Below are 21340 nucleotides of genomic sequence, written 5' to 3' on the forward strand. Positions count from 1 at the left end.
ATCAATGGATGAATGGATAAAGAAAATGTGGTATATATATAGAGAGAATGGAATATTATTCATCTATAAAAAAGAATAAAATTCTGTCATTTGCAGCCACATGAATGGAACTAGAGGTCATTATGTTAAATGAAATAAGTCAAACATAGAAAGATAAATACCACATATTCTTATCCATATGTGGGAGCTAAAAAAAAAAGTGGATCTCATGAAGATAAGGAGTAGATTGGTGTTTAGCACATGCTGGGAAGACGAGCAGGGAGGGAAAATGAAGAAAGGTTGATTAATGGGTACAAATATTCAGTTTGATAGAAGAAATAAGACCTAGTGCTTGATACATCAGAGAAGTGACTATACAATAATATAGTCTTTATTTCAAAATAGTGAGAAAATAATAATTCAAATGTTTCTAGCATAAAGAAATATTTAAGGTAATAAATATCCTGATTACACTAATTTGATCTTCACAGGTTATTTGAATATATTAAATTATCACACACACCCTGAAAATATGTATATCTATTATGCATCAGTGAAAAATAAAATTAGAAAACAAAAAATATAGTGTAGGTTTTGTAAGCATAAAGTATAATAAAGAGAGGGGAAAGAGATTAATTGGACATTTGATTTGAAACCAAGACAATAGTCAGACTGCTGGGGACCTTGAACATTAGACTCAAGAATTAGGACTTAATTTTGTCAAGGAATTCTCAAATCTAACTGTGCCACAAAATTTTCTAGGGACTGTCAAATGCCATTTCCCCAAATATCACCAATACAAACTGTTGATGAGATAGGGAAAACATTTCAGCAGAGATTCGGCAGTATCTCAGAGAGCAAGGTTAGAATTTATTGAGAATTTAAGTTTCATTTAAGCCATTTCCCTCCATGGAGAGAGCTGGGGAGGTCTTGATTTGAAATGGGCAAAAATCACAACATGGAAGTCTAAGATTGGTGGGAAAAGCAAGGTAAGGCAAGAGATTCAAAGGTAAAAACTGTCTGTTGATACTTTTCATTGAAGAGTTGATGGATATTTTGGAAAATTCCTATAATGAATAATCAAGTCATTTTTCCAGGTAAGAGTCACTGGAATGGTAAAGTTATGCTAGTGAAGACAGTGGAATAGTAATGTCACGTTGATGTAGAAGCTCTGTAGGGTGTAGTTTTCGTTCTCAGAACTCATCTTCTAAAGTTCCATATATTGAAACCCAAAACCTCTCTTTTTAACTGGCCTTATTGGGAGCCAATGCTATAAACAATGAGCCACTGCAGGTTTTTGTCTTAGAGTGTGCCATGATCCCAGCTCTCCTTCAGGAGATGGGGACACTCGTTGGAAGGTTGCAACAGTTACCTACAGAACATATAACGATGGTATGACTTATGAGTCTTGAGGACATGGTTAATTTAGTGATGCTAGTCATGGCTTTTCTGTCTCTGTCTCTCCCTCCTAGCTCTCTGCATCTCTTTCATGAGTCTGGGTCTTCTCCAAGCTAAATACTGAGAGCATATATATCCATTGTCAAGTGAGGCAGACACATGAGAAATCCTTAAGAAAAAGTATCACGGCCGGGCACGGTGGCTCACGCCTGTAATCTCAGCACTTTGAGAGGCCGAGGCGGGCGGATCACGAGGTCAGGAGATTGAGACCATCCTGGCTAACATGGTGAAACCCCGTCTCTACTAAAAAAAAAAACTACAAAAAATTAGCTGGGCGTGGTGGCAGGCACCTGTAGTCCCAGCTACTTGGGAGGCTGAGGCAGGAGAATGGTGTGAACCCGGGAGGCAGAGCTTGCAGTGAGCGGAGATCACGCCACTGCACTCCAGCCTGGGCAACAGAGTGAGACTCCGTCTCAAAAAACAAACAAACAAACAAACAAAAAAACAACAAGAAAAAGTATCACAAGAAAGACAGGAAGACTGCAGGAAGTGAGGGATTGCCAGGTGCCTGGTAGTTTCTTCAAACTACAAGTTGAATGGTTAGGTGATCTTTTCCTGTGTGTACTAGGGTAGAGACGAGGTGCATATGGAGAGAATAGAAGTTACTTGGAGGTTTAACTCAGAATTGCCCTCAGATTGAATCGAGGATGAGAAAGACCTCAAGACCCTATATGGGATTGAGAACTAAAATTAAAATCTTAAGCGCCCACCCCAACCAGTTGAACAGATCTCCTCTTGGCCAAGGAGACCTCAGAAAAACCTTAAAAATGGAGTTCCTGGCCATAAGGAGACAAGAGATCAGACACGCCTCATTATATCCTCTCCCTTTTGCATATAGGCACACCAACTGATGGGCATGAATTTTAAAATAGAGATCATAAGACTGACAGAACAGACTCTTTGTGGCAGTAAGATCTCAAATTATAAACAGGACCTATGCCCATGCCAGGCAAAGGTGAAGTCACACACCCCTATGCTTAAAGAATAAACTTTAACTGCCACAAGGTTTTTCTTTCTCTAAGCAGCTCAACAAGCACTGGCCTCAAGGAAAGTAATATTAAAATAACTGCAGCTCATCCATCACCATGCGCTGACTAACTGACCCCCTGTTCCACAAGTCATAACTACAGCTTTGATGAGACAACAAAGAGATTTCAGTAACTGTCCTGGTAAAAGCCCACCGCCTATGGACTGGTTCTGGTCGGTTTTATAGAGGCTTTGCACTTGAGAGCCTTCATGTCCCTGTTTTACCTTCTGAAATATAGAGATCCTAATTGTAATAGATTTAAATGTTAAGTACCCTCTCAAATATGAACATAGATCATTTGTAGCATGCATGTTTATTCAGTATGCATGCATTAGAAATCACTTGGAGAATATTCATAGCTTCTCCTGTAACTTGTTGAATATGTATATTTAGCCAACCTACGTAGCATAAAGCTCCTGCCTCAACCCCTCCTTCTTCAAAGTACCTGCCTTTCGGTCTCTGTTGAAGGTGTGCTTCTCAGCCTGTCAGGATGGCCACTGGCCGGCTATAACCCCTTTATAAGAAATAAAGTCTCTTTTCCAAATCCGCATAGATCTCATGATTTTTCTGTTGGTAAAATTCAGGATCCCTGGACTACCCTTGACATTAAATTATAAGCCCACTAGACTAAAAGTCTCTCAGACCCCTCAGCCTATCTGGCCCTTAATTAGTATAATCGGGGTTAATTTACTTTTTGTGCCTCTCCTCTTCATATTCACAGATGTTTACAGAAAAAAAAAAAAGGCAAGGAGATTAAGTCACTTGCCCAAGGTCTCAGAGCCACTAAGTGCAGAGCCATATTCTCAAGTCCAGTTCTGTTGAACTCCAATAAACATCTCCTTTCTACTTCCTTGCTTTTCCATTATTGCCTCTTCCCCTTTCACAGGGCCCTGATTGTAAAAATATATAGGCAGATAACACTGCAGTTGATAACATTACACTTCTATTGAAAGACGTTTTTCTTCCTTTCCGGTATTATTTCAGATCACTTTCCATCCTCATTTATTCATTCACGGATTCCTTCCCAGTCATCTGTGGAGAGATATGTAGGGTATGAAATGAGACTCCTACATGCAGGGCCAGTATTTAGCCAGTAACCTCAGGAAGGTCATTTGCAGCCACTGTTAGTTCTGATTGGCTGGGCCTGCAACTTGCAGAGTGGTAAATATTTTGACTATTGCCCTTGGCTATTTGCCAGAATAACCGTCTGCATTTGTATCCCCTATGGTGCTCAATTAGAATGCACACAGTCCAAGAGAGTGAGGCAGGGTAGGAGGTGGTCTGAGCCTGGGAATACAGGCAAGAGACACAGGGTCAGGGCCATCTCTGCTCTAATCTGTCCTTGTGTGACCTTGTGCACATCACTTCCTTTCTCTGGGAATCAGCTTCTCCATAGGCAAAGTACACATGGCCTGGCACTATTATATTTTTGTAAAAGAAAGTAGTATGTGCCTATGTGCCTGGGTCCATGCGTGCACGCACGGAAACATGTCTGGAAGGTGACACACCCAACTATTCACAGTGGTTATCTCGGGTGAGCACAACTGGATGAAGAAGGTCTTTTTTACCTTATATAACCTCTTGACACTTTTAATTTTCCACAAGCATGTGCTGTAATTTTTTTTAAGTGAACAGCTAAAAAGTCCTGTTTGCTCCTGTTTTACAGAAAGTCGCACTTCTTTTCTGAGGTCACTTGGGGCCCTGGCAACTGACTCTGAAGACTCTCTTGCCTCTGCATGGTCCTTATGCTGCCTCTGAACAACTGGGGGATGTGAATACTGGGCACCAAATGATGCCTCCTAATCTCCCAGCTCAGCAAATGCTGCCCAGGGCTGGAAAGAAAACATCCTCAGAGAGTTTTCCTTGTCCTCCTCCTGTTGGTATCTTGTTCTTGTCAGGAAATGATTCACCACCATTCAGCAAAAGCATGATTATTTTCACTTGTATCTACAGCTATGAAATACCCACAGACTGGCGCCAGGTTCTGGGAAAGAGCTATAACTAAACATGCTGAATTCCCAGACTCCTTTGAATTTATGCCATGAAGTGCTTGTTCCCAGGTCAGGAGGCTAGGGGACTGAGCAGCATGATTACTTATCCCTGTCCTGGGAAGAAACAAGAGGGAAAAAAAGATTTGTTTTCCCAGAGGACAGCCATCTCTCCAGCAAATAATCCAGTCCCAGGTTCCCTTATGATAAACCAATCACACTTTTTAATAATAAAAGAATGTAAACATAGAGATGGGAAAGAAGCATTGCATGGAAAGAGCACTGGGCTTTGGATTCAGACAAACCTGGATGCAAACCCAGACCTTGAACAAGCCATTTAACCCACTCCCCTGAAAGAACACCTTATTTTGTGCCAGGCACTCTGCTGGGCATTTTATATCCAACAGCTCAAGCTTGAAGAGGTTTTTATTGTTCTCATTCTGTAACAGATGAAGGAAGTGGGACTCAGGGAAGAAAGCCGTGAGAGTGGGAGGGCTCAGTTGATGAAATGACAAAGCTCATACGTGGTGGAGAGAAAAGACTTCTGCTCCAAGCACACTGTTAGAACCAGCCAGAACCCGGAGCAATCCCACACTCCTTTCCATGAGCCTTCTTTAATTGCAAGTGCCCTAGGAGGGATAAAAATCAAGACCCTGATACTGAATAGAAAGGAGAAACACCACACATAGATCAGTGAATGGAAATTGTGCTTTGGCATCAAAGGAACCTGGATTCAAATGTTAGCTCTGTTGTGTACTGTGACCTTAGGCATTTTACCTGACTTCTGTGGGTCTTAGTTTGCTAATGTGCAAAAGTAGAATGGTGAGAGGGTGAATGAGATTTTAAAGCACCTAGCCCAGAGGCTCATTTAGAGCAGTAGCTAGTCTCAGAAAAAGGAGGAGCCCCTAGAAGGCTCAAATGATGAGGCATGTGGGGATGCTGGGGTCCCAAGGCTGCAAGCAGGCACTGAACATGCCCCTGCGAGGGGAACTGCTGGACAGCGGCTGGGAAAATCTAAGTAATGCAGAGCTCAGGCTGGCATTGCAGCAAGTAACCACCTCTTTCCAGACCACGTGCACATGGCGCCAGGAGAGAGGATCGTAGAAACCTAGGCAGAGCTCATTGACCACTGGCTCATCAATGCTAAGCTCCCCTTCCTCCCCAGCCTTAATGGTAACTTCTCAGCCAAGTGCCAGAACGTCAAGGGGTACAACCCGGGGTACCATCAGGTTGTAGGTCACAGCCAGAGTGCAGGTCCACCACAGCATCTACTCTGTGAAAGTCCCGGAGACCCCTGACATTCAGCCCCGCTTCTCGCAGCATGTGTGGACCCTCAGCAACCACCTGGAGAACCACCCAGACCCAGGAGGCCAAGTACCTGGCAGAGATGCTTGTGCTCAGGTATGACAAGCATGTCCTCACCTGCATGAAGGCAAATACTCATCACTGGCAAGTTTTTTGTGCCTCACTTTGGTTCTCTTTAAAATGGAGTTAGTGTGTCAAATTCTTAGGTTACTTGAGAGGATTAAATGAGCTAATGGAAGCAAAGCACTTTGGAACAGTGTCTGGCCTTTCTAAACGTGAAAATTCACGTCTATGACAATTCGCTGCTGCTTTAGGATTGGAATCCCAGAGTCAGATCACACAGACCGAGGCTCAAGTCCCAGCACAGCTGCTTACTACCTCAGTGACCCTGGGCTATTGTTCCATCATTCTGGGAATTAATCTCTTAAATTGAGATAATATTAAAATTGATGTCATAAAATTACTGTGATGATTAAATGAGATACTGCAAGGAAATCCCTCACCATAGTATCTGGCCTGTCACCTTGAGCTGTCATGATGCCATGATGTGGAATTGACCATGATGATCATTCCGATGGTGATGTGAGGAGGTGAGCAGCAGAGTTCTATGTACCATGAAGAACACAAAGATGTCCAACCAGGGCTCATGGTTGAGTGGGGCAGATACACCTAATATATAAATTACTCATTGTGAAATGTGATACAGCTTCAAACACTTTCTATGGGAAAATGAAGGAGGGATACAAATTCTGAGAGACATCTGATAAGGCTTCTGGAAGAGGATGGAATTTCTCCTGCATCTTGAAGATTAGATGTGAGAAAGAAAAGAAGGACTTCCCACAAAGAAACAGAGTTTGATCCAGGGCTGGGAGTAGGAGCATCAGAACTCCTTCTGGCCTCAGCCAGGCACACATAGATTTGTTCAGTTCTCCTGGTCTGGGAGAATCCTTTCAACAGCAACTGGAAGCTCCATTCTGATGGCCTCGGTTCATTTCTTGGAAAATCCCCCTAGGCTCCAGAAACTGAGCTCCCCAACTGAAAAAAGTGAGGTAGAGGCCAAGGCAGAATAGAAGGTTTTGGCCTGAGATTTAAAAAAAAGAAGTGGAAGAGAGAATGGATTATCTTATAAGTAGAGTCATATAATTTATCATCCAAATCTGCACTCCAGTTCAGGCTTTTTTTTAAAAAAAAAAAAAAGGGTGCTTTAATTATATGGGACAATGGTCATAAACTGGAACGTATGCCAGTCCACCTTGATGTGACTGTTTGCCATTGGGCCCCGACCTCCCTTGTCATCCTGATCTCTAGCTAGCCCTCAGGATCCCCCTCCCATGACGCACTCCCAATATGCTCCACACACTGATCCCCCAATGTGTCATGGCGATTCTTGGCTGTGCCTTTGCCTGATGAAGTCTAACTCATTAATCAAGAGTGGGTTCCGATGTCAGCTCCCTTGAGAATATGTCCTTACCTGCCCCTCCCCCTCACGCACACATACTCCTTCAATCTCCCAGGAAGAAAGCATCTCTTTTCCTCTTGACGACCACCCAACCTTAGCAGTATGTTTATATGAGCATGTCACTTGGCATGAGTTCTTTTCCCAATTTGACTAAGAGCTCTTTTAGTGTGGGGAGGGTTGGTGTTGTGCTTATTAGAGTTACTTCCAGGGTTCAGCCTCAAAGCATCAGGCAGAACTCTGAGATAGGTGCTCTAAATTTAGAGGTATGTGCTCTAAAAGTTAGCTGAATGAATGAGAGAAAACCAGAAAAAGGTCAGGTGATAGGAACCAGCTATCAAATTCTTTTAAATGACCCACCCCTCTTGGACTCTTAAGTGTATTATTATTTCATTCATAAACCAGTTTTGAGCCCCATTTTTGTCCATTGTAAGTGCTATAATAAATACAAACATGAATAAAACTTAGTTTTCACTGCCTCAAAATATTCTGTGCAAGTTGACCAAAAAATAATAAACAAAAGAAATGGGAAAGGGGGAGGTGGTAGCATGTGTAACCATAGGGTCTCCAAGTTCCTTTGAGAACCTTGGGTAACCGGGTGGAGGGGCTGCAGTAATTCCACCCCAGCTGATGATAGCATGGAGACTGCTGGGCTCCTGGCCTAGAGCTGTTCCTTGGACGTTACACATTGTCTTCTCTGGAACAAGCTCCTCTTGGACAATTGGGTTGGTGCTCTCTATTGGATACCGGAAGTTATGTAAAATGAAGAGGTCTTCTGCCTTATTTTGACTTCTAGAAAGCTTAGAACCAAATTTTGGTCATTTCCACAACACTTTTGCTGCTAAACTCAATCTTAGTTCCAACTTTTCTTTTTTGTCCTTATATTCCCTCTTGAATAACTCATTTTTCAAATTTGTATATGATATGTATTTACATAAAACACTATATATATATTTTATTATTTTTTGAGACAGTCTCGCTCTGTCGCCCAGGCTGGAGTGCAGAGGTGCAATCTGGCCTTACTGCAAGCTCTGCCTCCCGGGTTCACGCCATTCTCCTGCCTCAGCCTCCTGAGTAGCTGGGACTACAGGTGCCCTGCCACCAAGCCCGGCTAATTGTTTTTGTATTTTTAGTAGAAACGGGGTTTCACCATTGTTAGCCAGGATGGTCTCGATCTCCTGACCTTGTGATCCACCCACCTCGGCCTCCCAAAGTGCTGGGATTACAGGCGTGAGCCACTGCGCCCAGCCTATATTTTTAAAAATAAAGAGAAATGAGTACAGAGCTGAGTAGCTGTGGAGGGAGACCCGGTAAACCTCTGAAACCCACCTCCCAGGCCCATTCCTTATTTCAACCCCAGTCTCATTCCTCTAGCCTTTCTCTTGGTCCAAATTCCATCCTGCCTGGTGATAGTTTGCTTTACCTCATAGAGATGGGCTGTCATAAACTAGATAATTTCCAGTAGTTCCTTTTTGCAGTGTTGATGCAGTTTAGCCCAAACCACTGGGACAATGTCCATAGTTAGACAAAATTGGGTTTACTGGCTTGTTGTAACGAGGCAGAGAGGGCACACGATGGGAGACTTTGGAGCACCCCCGTGAGAAAGTGTTAGGAGGGATTTGCTGTAGGATTTGGAGTAGGGTTAGTTAATTCTGGGAATGAATTAATGATGCGTGGCTTTGCTCTGGATTGAGTACTGTCGAAGAGCAATTCTAACACTGCATATCTTGGTTTTGTTTTTTAAATCTAAGAGCTGCTCTTTGTTATCCAGGTGGCAATACTAATCACACACTGACCTGTTGTCTGTGCTCAGCTGTTAGAATAAAATCCAGATCTCTTTCTGTACATAAGCTTGTCACTAATGAGGAGGGAAAAAATGTACCCTTGATGTCCAAAACTGATCTGTTTACAGCTTGACTGCAATATTATTAGAAGCTGGTCTGAGGCTCACAGCCCAGTGAGCCTAAAAAATCTAAACAGTATTATAGAATAACAACCTCACACAAAGTTACTCGGAAACCATGACAAAATGAAACAAAACAAGGTCACCTCATAATTTTGTCTTGTCTAAGCACAGATAAAAACAAGCTCACTGCATGCACAACTCACAAAATACCCATAGAATTGCCCCCACTTTCTGACAGCATCCAATCCAGAGCAAACCTCTGCTTCCTTAGAACCACCCCTGAATCACCCAAACCCTAAATCCCATAATAGGTTCTAACACACTCTTAATGAGACACCTCAGTGTTCCCCAAGGTATACATTTCTCCTCTTTGCAACAATAAACCCAGCTGTTTAATAGCTGGTGTATTTTTCATAATCTTTGGCTCAAGGGCCTTGGCACAGGCATTGTTCCCCTGCTCACCTGACTAACCTGGCTTCAACCAACTTGGCCTTCCTTCAGTTCCTTGAAGATAGGAAGTTCGTTCCTGCCTTGGGGCTCTGTACTTAACATTATCTTTCTCCTACTAAGGTCCACTCATGGCTAGCTCCTTCTCATCAGGGGAAATGTAAACTCTTAAGAATTAAAGAAAAGGAAAATGGTAAAGCTTTCTTAAAAATGGCAGAGTAATAATGAAAGGCATACACCAACAATGCCTACAGAACAGGCTATTGTATTACAGTCTCTCACACTGGCTGTTGCTAAGGCTTTACCAACGAGAACACCATAGAAAATTAAATCTCCCAGTCCAAGTTTTGCTCCCCTTTCGCCTAGATCTTTACTAGCTGGGACATTGCTGGGAAGTTCCTGAGCAGCTCGTGATTTGAGTGTAGACCCATGAGGCCCTAGACAACTGTCCCTGTGGGTTCTCCACTCTTTGCCTTAATGGCCACTACTTTCAGTAATTCTCTACCACCTTTTTCATTTCCTATATAATTCTTATCACCTTCTAAATTGCACTATTGTGTGTCGCTGGCCTTCCTCTACCAGAATGCACATTTTAAGAGGTCAGGGACTATGTGTGCTCATCTTTGTCTCCTATTGCCTCTACCATTTCCACGAATAACTAAAACATTTTTTACCTTGAGCATTACAACATCTTAATGGGTTCCTCTGCCTCCAATCACTCTCACCTCCCATAGACATAAATGAATTGCCTTTCTGAAACAAAGTGTAGATGCTGGCACTCCCCATTCCAAAACCTTTCATAGATTCTCTCCTCAGGGTGTTGTCACCTCACTCATCTCAACCTGTCTTCTACCATAGCTGAGAGCTCTGAACTTTAGTCATGCTGAATGGTCCCAGAGGTGCCACATGCTTTTCAGCAGCCAAGCCTTGACAAGTGCAGCGCTGCTTCTTTTATCTAAAAGATTCTTGCCCACTCCTCTCTATTTTTTCCTGAGGGCAAAGTCCTAGTCACCCTTCAAGTCCTCATTCCCAAATTGCCCCTTTTGAGAGGTCCCCTCTTTGATCTTTCCTTCTTCTGTCCCTCCACAGCTTGTTGTTGCCCACATGACACTACCGACTGCACAGACTTCTGTCGCAGTTAATTGTACATCTGCTTCCCCGAGACCGCATTTCAAGGGCAGAGACCTATCCGCTCTCTGGGCCTTGGTTTCTTAATTTGTAAATCAAAGTACTTTGTACCTACATCATAGGGTTCTTGTGAGGCGTAAATGAGTTAATGCATGCAATTGGAACAATGACTGGAACATAGTAAACACCATATAAATATTTGCTACTATTATTATTAATTTCTGCACTCTTAGTACTGGCCTAAAGCAGACGTCAATATGTATTGCTAAATTTGGTTGGAGTAGGGCAGGAAACTTTCAAAAGACTGAGCTTTAGAACTTAGAACCTGGCTGGGAATATTGGCCTTTTTTTTTTTTTTCCAGTGTCTTTTCAAGTTATTTGTTGTACTAGTCTGTTCTCACACTGCTAAAAAGACATACCAGAGAATGGGTAATTCATGAAGAAGTTTAATTGACTCACAGTTCCGTATGGCTGGGGAGGTCTCAGGAAACTTACAATCATGGCGGAAGGTGAAACAGAAGCAGGCACCTTCTTCACAAGGCAGCAGAAAGGAGAATGAACGCAGTTGGAACTACCACACACTTATAAAGCCATCAGATCTCGCGAGAACTCACTATCACGAGAACAGCATGGGCTGGCATGATTCAATTACCTCCACCTGGTCTCTCCCTTGAAACGTGGAGATTGGCCGGGCGCAGGGGCTCACGCCTGTAATCCCAGCACTTTGGGAGGTGGGAGGCCGAGACGGGCGGGTCACGAGGTCAGGAGATAGAGACCATCCTGGCTAACACGGTGAAACCCCGTCTCTACTAAAAAATACAAAAAATTAGCCGGGCGAGGTAGCGGGCTCCTGTAGTCGCAGCTACTCGGGACGCTGAGGCAAGAGAATGGCGTAAACCCGGGAGGCGGAGCTTGCAGTGAGCTGAGATCCGGCCACTGCACTCCAGCCTGGGCGACAGAGCGAGACTTCCATCTCAACAAACAAACAAAAAAAAAAACAAACAAAAAAAAAAACTGTGAAGATTATGGGGATTACAATTCAAGATGAGATTTTGGGTAGGGACACAGCCAAACTGTATCGTTTGTGTAACCTCCAATCCTACCTCCATCCCAAGCTTTGGAGACAGGAGTCAGGGATTTAGAGAAATTAGTCCTAAGCCTTTACCTTACCTGTGGAAGAAGGGTTGATCTGACATGAAGACACCTGCTTCAGAATGTTATTTATTTTATTTTATTTATTTTTGAGATCGAGTCTTGTTCTGTCACCCAGGCTGGAGTGCAAATGGCACGATCTCGGCTCACTGCAACCTCCACCTCCCAGGTTCAAGCAATTCTCCTGCCTCAGCTTCCTGAGTAGCTGGGATTACAGGTGCACACCACCACGCCCGGCTAATTTTTGTATTTTTAGTAGAGACAGGGTTTCACCATGTTGGTCAGGCTGGTCTCAAACTCCTGACCTCGTGATCCACCCACTTTGGCCTCCCAAAGTGCTGGGATTACAGGTGTGAGCCACCGTGCCCAGACCAGAATATTATTTTTAAAAAGTTCCTGTGAGTGCCTTGTTCAAATAACTGTTACCCTGAAAGGAGTAACATATTTAGCCATTACCTCAGAATGCATTCCTCAGAATGGGCCACATCTTTCCCCCATCATATCAGGGGAGGGATGAAATATAACACCCTCAAATTATAGTAGAGGTGGCAGTTGGAGTGGCAAAAGAAGTCTGGATCATGAGGTGCTGTTCCTACAGCTCCTAAAGGATTATTAGAGGTGAGGGAGCTAGAGGGCGCTGCATACAAGAGAGCAAGAAAGACTTACCACATGTTTCCTAAAATGAGGTTGCTTTGATGGAGAAGCAGGAAAGTGCAGTGGGGGGATCCATGGACTGTAGGTCTCATTCTGCCACTTTCTAGCTGGGATGCCAGGGCAAATTGCTGAACCTCTTTGGCTTCTTCTTGCTGTGTTTAATGAAGAGATTGAACTAAATGAAGTTTGAGCTCCTTCTGGTATTAACAGGAGGGTGTAGGCATATGGTGGGATGATTCTAAGTCTAAATGCATGCTTTAATGTATCCTGGGCAGCTCCTTAGTCTGCATGTTTCCTTGGCTCCCTCTGGAGCCTACCAGGCTTCTCCAGGACTTCTCTGACCCCGCCTACTGTGAAAGCTGCCTCCTGGGTGAACAGCCTGGGTTGTAACTCTCCAGGGAGGTGGATGATTCCTGGAGGCTGTGAATGAGACTGGGTCGACCTCCAGTGGCCAAAAGCCAATAGGCACAATAGGGTGAAGTCGAGGCTGTGGCCAGATCATTCCTGGTAAGCAGGTAGTGTTCTCTGAGATACAGAGCTTGCTCCTCAATCCACTCTGTGAATCCAAGCTACCTGAGGCATTAAATATACTTGGTGATGTCTGTATGTCAGTTACAAGTAATTTCAGATACTCAATTTGTCTATAACAACTATGAAGTTACTTAGCTATTTTTCATCATTTTCATTTCATAAATGAGGAAGCTCAGAAAAAGAGTGACTTGTCTCAAAGTTTAGAAATTTATATAGACTTTGTTACAGAACAAAATTCGGTGCAAGCCTGTGTTGGCTTTAACCAAGGAGAGTGGATTAGAGACAGAGAATGGATTTCAGAATAAGAGAATTTCTATTACTAGATGTCCTATGGCACAAGGTGTAGTGAAGTCAGTTTTAGAGTCAGAATTAAGACTCCAGCGCTGTCAGATGCTAGAGGAGGAAATTTGGGCAAGTTAATTTTCATTCTCATTTTCCTCATCTAAGAGATAATATGTCAGAGGATTAAATAATATAAAATAGTGCAGAGCTGCTTGACATGTTACATTATTCCCTTTCATACAATCCTAAATATGTAGATAGAAATACAGAATCTCTCAGTAACTGTTTCATATTTTCCTCTATGTGATTTTCAATAATTTGGTTTCTACCTCCAACCTGACTAAAAATGGGCTAGTCAGGATTCTTCTCTTGAAGTCAAAAGCTTAATTGTGGGAGGTGGGGGGGGGGGGGTCAATTAAGCCATGTAAAAGGAAATCTTTTTCATCTGCAGTCTAGCGGTTAGGACTACATATTCAGAGGGCAAAGCATTGGCCTGGTGATATAGGGGCAATCTACCTATTCTAGGCTGAATGGCCCTGGGAGTTTTGCCCAGTGTGAGTGGCCTGGCATCATGGAGATTTACTCAGCACGCTTGACTGAGCCTGGCCCTGGCTGGGAGGATTATGTTTCATCCAATGCTGAAGTCACTTGAAATTCCCCTCATTCATCCAAAGATACAGAAAAGAAGTAACTCATGGTATTGCTAAGAAAAGAACTTTATTGTTAGCTATTCTTGCATCTTTTGTTTTCTATGTGTTCAAACCAGATTGATCCAAACAATCTTTTATGTTAAGAATCACAAGCACATAGATTTTATCTCACACCCTGACATTTCATCAAACTATCAAATTATCTTATTCTGTCTTTATCTGTAGTTCTCAGAGTGCTACAGAAGCCAAGAAATGAAGTTTTTATCATTTTTCGGTTTTTGAATGTACCCACATTCAGAGAGCTCATTCTTGGATGGGTCTGATGCTTGCAGTGGAGGTGGGATGAGGCAGGAGGCCAAACCATTCTTTTAAAGAAATGTCCTGACCTAAAAACTACATTAGGAACCACACACACACACACACACACACACACACACACACACACACACACACACACACACAGAGAATCAACTGAAGTGAAATCCAAATTCTACTCCCTCCCCATCCCCTTCCTCTTTACCAATCCCCTTTGCATCCCGGAGGAGGTCTCTCTGCTTCTTGTGTCTCTATTTCACCCCTTAACAGAGATGCTCAGGTACCGCATGAGGAGCTGAGGATTCACAAACAAAATTCAATCTAAATAACTTTTCAGATATGTCTTCCTGAAACATTTACTAGTCCTCTCCCTGTCTGACAAGTGATCACAACAATGAGTCATCCTTTGGGCATTAATCCATAGCAGCCTGAAATAACAGCAATACCAGAGCTATGACTTTACATTTTCCATTTTTATTAAAACTCTCACTTCACTTAAACCTGATTATCTTAAGGCTAATTTTATTCCATGTTTGGCCTTCAAATTTGTGCTAATTTGCAAGCCTTTTCCAAATCACCTCTTACATGAATACAAGAAAAATTCTCATCCATGAAATTACTTGACTCAGGAAAACGGATCTCTTTACCCACAGAGGACTTTTCAGAAGGTACTTTCTGAAAAGGAGGCAGAAGAAATTGTTTTTACAAAATGAGTTAGGGCTAGAAACTAAATCTATGTACCTTAAACTATAATTCGATCTATATAGTTATGCCACGTATGATTTCCCAGAGATCTTGTCCGTATCAGATCAAGAGAATAAAACCTAATGAACAAAATCTTCTTGGGGTTCCATATCCCTAAAAAAACATAATTCCATAGTGTCATCATTATCCTCTTCTTTACTATAAGACACACACCTAGAACACTAATCCATTGTCAGTCCCTTTTTCTATTTATTCATTTCAAATAAACATGATGCAATGTCTACACATTCAGATCTCATACATGTTGCTTTTTGTGGCATGGCCTACTGATCATTTCCCCTGTATTGTTTTCTAAGATTAGCTTTCCCCACACTTCTTTTGGGTGCGTATTGTATGCTTCTTGAAAGACAAATACACAGCGTTTTGCAAAGTGCTGAAAACGCACTTGGTAAAGACTTGGTGATTCTGTGCCTTAATTGTGACTTACACATTTTTCTATCTCCTCCCATTCAATGGTTAGTACTTGTACCTTTTGTGGACCCTCTGCCACTTCAAGTCCACCTCTTATACATACATATTCCTTTATATGCAACTCATGAGAGCTTAAGCCAAGCTCCACTGAGTTCTGAAACTTCTACAGATGTCTGCTGCTATACCTGTTGAGCATAAAAACACTTGGAGAGGGGACACTCATTTTTTAAAAACTTTTTTTTTGGTGGAGGGAGTATGAGGACAACATCTTATATTAATAAGCAGAAACTTCATTATTTGAGAATGCTGCTGTTGAGCAGAAGAAATGATTAAGACAAAGTTTGAATGGAATAAGACTACACATTCAGTGCCAAAATTACAAATGACCACCTCTTCCCTTCTCTCATGACTTCTATTTTGTACTCAACCAGTACAGAGTATTTTGTAGTTTTGTATTAAGACACAACTCCTACTTCCTCCAGGAAACTACTTTGGGGCCCTGTTGATCTCCTTCTTTTAGCTTCCTAACAAACCTAGGACTTATAATTTCGACTGTGTGTATGTGCGTGTGTGTTTGTGTGTGTGTTTACAGAATCTCTGGTATCTCCAGTGAGAAGAGTGAGCCTCACCCTTTCCTCATGACTAAGTCCAGAGAATGTGAGGTGAAGGAGTTCTGTGACTTTTTAACTTTAGTATTCCACTCACTGTCCACAAGGCTTGGGTTACACTGTCTGCATCACTGATTACAGTAACAGTGTGTGTGTGTGTGTGTGTATACACACAAACAACCATATTGCCACAAATGCATACTAGAAAGCAGGGCCTTACCTTCTCTGAATTGTTACAATGCCTAGCCCAGAGTACTCTGGTAATAGTGACTTCATGGAGTTTTGTACACACACCCAGGTGAGAAAGGATATAAGCTAAGCTACTCATCCACACCTCATGAAACCTATGGGAGCTAGTCCTGACTCATGGTTCATTTATGAATACAGAAGCCCCAATTAATTAAATTAACTTGGTCTCCCAATCCATGATCTTGAGTTTTAATTGATAAGTATAAAATAGACACACTTGAAAATTTTTGCATTCACATCACACCACCAGTACATGGCCTTTTCCATTAATGTCCACATTGACCAACCTTTCATACTATGTGTGCTTCTTACAAGAAATTAAAAGCAGAGCCTGCCCCTTTGTTACGCAGCACAGAAGCTTTACTGTATAGTTTCAGAGTCTCTGGTATCTCCAGTAGGAACAGAGTGGGCCTCACCCTTTCCTCATGACTAAGTCCAGATAATTTGAGGTGAAAGTTTGATGACTTTTTAACTTTAGTATTCCACTCATTGTTCACAAATGCTTAGGTTACACTGCCTGCCTCACTAATTAAAAGTGAGGTAACCTGGTATAAGCTGTGCCCAACCCAATATTCGAGAACATTTAGTGCGCATTTTAAAATCAGGCTGTATTACTAAACATCCCCAGCTTCCAAAGTTCAGAAGTGTGGTGGGCCTAATCATTTTCCAAAATGGAATCTTAAGATCTCCAGCTGCCCTCTTCACTGCCAAGTATGAAAAACAAATCCTGACTTTAACGCTAAAATTCGCAACTGACTTCTGAGGACATCTAATGGCAGCTGTTTTCCAGCGACGGGAACAGATTACATGGATGCATCTTCCAACACCCTGTGACAAAGAGGTGCAGTGATTCATCACCAAGCCTCTAAAGTGCAAGGCACATAGGCTTTACAAGAATGATCTGTGTTCAAACTCTGTGTGCCACTTGTTAGTTGTGTGAGCTTAACCAAATCTCTGTGAGCCTGTTTTCTCATCTACTGAATGGGAGCACCACCACCTTGTTCACAAGGTTGTAAAAGCTGTACATAATATACATAAAGACCCTTGGCATATTGCCTCAATATAGTAGATAATAAAAGTTAGCCATTATTATTTTTATTCTCTTAAGAGTTTAAATCGACTAAAGAGTCTGATTTTAAATTGAATCTTCTCAGACCGAGTCATCCAGAACTAGAATTAACATATGTATATTCTGTCTGTAAGGCTGTTAAATGCCTGTAGAGGTTACTTAGAGGGTTAGAAAGATTAGAACCCTGAAGTGGAAGGACGTTGTCCCTGCTCCCACTCTTACACCTGTAGCACGTGCACGCGTGCACACAATCACACCCCCCAGGCTAAACTTGTATGCCCATTTGTGTATGTCTCCAATGTTACTTGATGAAAATGCCTGTAGTCCTTCAACAGGCTGCAGGTGGTCAGAGAAGAAAGAAAGAAAGTGCCTGTAGTCTTAATCGTTTTCAGAAATTTAAGATGCGAAAGCGAGGCCCCAGGTAACTATCTATATTCCATTAGAAGAGAAAGCAAGGGAGAAGGGGCTGCTACACATTCTTGTTGTTAGCAATATAATGGCTCCCACGTGCTGGGATCCCAGTCTGATGTGAAGAAATGACACGAAGGTCATGGATGGACCTCACTGTCCACTGTGAAAGCTCCTGCAGCACCTTTAGGCCCCACAGCTTCTTCTCAAAGAGACCACCATCTCCAAAACTAAAAGGCATCCCATCAGCCTCATTGCGGGGAATCTTGTATTCCAGGAGTATCATTAACTCCTCTATCTGGTATGCAAAGGCAGCAACTTGGAGAAGAAGGGTATGTATAGCTTGATGGAAGTCACCTTTGGTTGGGGTAAAATGCACCTGCTGGTCTTCTAAAAGCCTGGCCAACAAAACATGGAAGGTACGATAAGCTTGAAGGTTCTCTTGGAGTCGCTCTGCCTCGGTCAGCTCACTCCACTGATCAGTGCTTGCCACTGGCACCCCATCCACAGAATCCAGGTTGATGTTCTCGTTCAGGCCCTGATGCTTCACCTGGCCGAGGATACAGGAAAACACCACATCTTCTGTAATCACCCCAATGTCCTTAAATCACTCCTAAATTTCATACAAAATCTCACCCACCTCTCTGGCCAAGGATCCAAGCTGTAAAGTAAATAATAGGTCTACAGTAGGAACTCTTCATTTGAGCTCCATGACTGCGCTTTAGAAAGACCCAGTACTCCCTGAAATTGAGTACCTATGGATTTTTCTTGGAAGAATGTTCAGATTTCATTGAGTTCTAAAGTTTGAAAACTGATTTAGAAGAATTTCTCCTTCTCACTTCAAACTTTCTAACTGGAATATTTTAATCATATTAAAGTTTAAGTATTTTTAAACATACTTGTAGACACTAGCCACAACTAGGAAGCCCTGGAATATAGCCATTGTAGAATTTCTCTAACTTCCCTCTCCCCATTGAGCACTCCGAGAGAGTCTGAATTCTGTCTGGTGAGGCTGTACAAAGATAAATCAGTTCTCAGAGAGCCTAAATTCAAAACTCTCCACAGGGGCTGGAGTATTTCCACAGCATATCTTAGGTGGAAATTGATGGGGATCCCCCGGCTATTAGAAGACAAATCTGGAACTCCACAGTTAGCTCAAGAATTCGACACTTCCACAAGTCTCCAATGAATCTTCTAGGAGATCCTTTTGATAGCTTACCTTTTTCTTTAGACGTACTCTACTTTTGATGCAGAATACTAAAAGGTGGGTGGCTAATGCTATATAAGAGAAATTGGTAGGATTTGCAAATTCCTCCCACGTTCATAGTACTCTATCCCATAAACCTTTCATTTACATAGCTGAAAAATTCAGAACAATGGCTATGAAGAACCCAGAGGGCCCATGGCTAATCTGTTCTAGTAGTATTCAGGATATATGCAAACCAATTTGGAGTAGCCTCCAAGACATATAAGCCAATCCTATCTAGAACCCCATATATATTTTCTCATTCAAGTAACTCCTAAACAGCCTGAAGGAAGAAAATAAGGTCACATGGGTTTCCTCAAGGGAAGGGCCCATGTCAAATAACCTATATGAATGACTATATGATTAGAGCTTTCACAATTGGTAATGGAGCTGATGCATGATGGTAAGTTGCTGGATCAGAAAAGATGAAGGGAAAACAGATAACAGCAAAATAGGCAACTTACATAAGATTCCGTAAGAGCAGTCAGGTCTGAACGAATCTTCCTTGCTAGCCAGATAGAGCGGCTACAGAGGTCCCGACGGTGAGGGGTCAGCGGTGAATGCTCTGCGAAAGCCATCCCTTAACTGTCCCAGGAAACAAGTGAGCTGGGTTTACTCCTGTCTACACTGGTCCAAATAAGAAATGTGACTCTCACAGACTAAACCCACTGCACATTCTCTACTAATGGGATTGTGCACCCCACCCCCACCCCCTGCCTGACTCAGAGGTGGTAGCAAATTCCTGGCTGTGGATTTTTGTGCCTGTGGAATGAAAGGGCCCTTTTTAATCAGACTTTTTTTTTCCCTTGCAGCGTCTGCCTCCATGTCTCTCCTCCACTCAGTACTTAGCACACTTGTTTCTACGTCATTGTTTTGCTTTTGCACTTAGCAACAAGGTCACTATCATACTAATCCTCATGGCACCCCTGCCTAATGTAATCTATCTCATACACACTTAGAATCAGTTCATTTTATTATCACTCTCCCTTATGCTTCCCATGTTTTTCTCATAGGCTGGCGAAATGTTTATTCGATGAAATTATTATTGATACAGCTGCCATTTATTAAGCAACTACCATGGGTCAGACAGTGAGCTAAATACTTTAAAGCAATTCCATTTGATCTTCAGAATAATTCTGAGGTAAATGTTATTTCTCCCATATAATAAACTGAAACTTCAAGAAATAACATTCACAAAATCAAGTAACGAGGCTTGAATTTAAATAGAAGTCTGATTCTACAGTTGTTTCTCCCACTGACTTTCCAATTTCATTTTCTGTTTAGCTAGTTTACATTTTGTTCAAGAAACAAAGGTTGCGTCAAGGAAGTCCTTTAAAAACATAGCATTTTTTCACTCCCATCCTTAAGTACTTTTAAAGATAATTTAATTTAAACGTAAAAATCAAGCAAGGGAGCATCCCTTATTTCAATCATGGTGCCTTCCTGGTAGCTACAGAGGAGGAGGAAGGTACTATTTAGGCCTGTTCTCTTCCAAAGAACAGGAAACACCCAATGCTAACTTGGTAACATTTCTAAAGCAGTCTCACTCGAGTGACAACATGCTTTCCTTTTTTTCTCCCCTACCCAGTCATACCACATGCTTCTTAAAATAAGAGAATGAGCTGGACTTTGAAATGACAGTATAAGAGTTAAAAGGTACTTGGAGAGTTGTCATTCTATTGCATTTAACTTAGAGAATGATGCTTATTGGGTAAGGGCTAAAGATTTCATCCCTAAATGAAAGAATTAGCTTTCATTATTTATATCACAGATACTGCCAATAAGCTGAAACACATACTATCTTAGAAGCAAATTTATAAAAGTAAACAATAAATGGGAGATGTAAGAGAGCAGCCTGGGGCAGCTACAACAGTATGGCTTTTAAGAAGGCAGAAGGATTGTAGTTTTCTCTTTTTCAAAACAAAAACCAGTACTTGATACAAATATTCGATTTTGAGAAGAAGTATTGATATTAAACGCTATCAAGGTTTTGTCATTATCAGGGTAAAATTAACCTCACATAATCCTTAATGTTCCATCTACTAGGTTAATATGGCCAGTTTTCCTAGGAAGAATTTGTCAAAACATCAAGATTTCCAAGTTTGCTGAATAACAGAATCATGTCATTTCAGCATTAGAAATCAAGAACTAAACAGTCAAAAATCAACCACCTGATTCTCAACAAAAGCAAACAACAATATGCCCCACACAACACCTGTTCTGAGAGCATCTGATTTGCTTAGCAGCATCACATGTTTCACCCCTAGGATAATTGTAACTCAGTACAATCAAGGAAGACAAGTTGC

The 21340-nt window shown here is 42.0% G+C and overlaps 1 protein-coding gene across 1 annotated transcript; it reads right to left on the reverse strand.

The window, feature by feature from the left end:
• Positions 1–14013: 14013 nt before the first annotated feature.
• CNTF (ciliary neurotrophic factor) lies at positions 14014–20685 on the reverse strand. The gene is made up of 2 exons (XM_001093229.5): positions 19499–20685; positions 14014–18338 (listed from the first exon to the last, which is right to left on the reverse strand). The coding sequence occupies exons 1-2, from the start codon at positions 19610–19612 to the stop codon at positions 17850–17852; spliced, it is 603 nt and encodes a 200-aa protein (XP_001093229.2). The 5' UTR covers positions 19613–20685; the 3' UTR covers positions 14014–17849.
• Positions 20686–21340: the final 655 nt, after the last annotated feature.

Source organism: Macaca mulatta, chromosome 14 (genome assembly GCF_049350105.2).
Source record: "Macaca mulatta isolate MMU2019108-1 chromosome 14, T2T-MMU8v2.0, whole genome shotgun sequence".
NCBI classification, from domain to species: Eukaryota; Metazoa; Chordata; class Mammalia; order Primates; family Cercopithecidae; genus Macaca; species Macaca mulatta.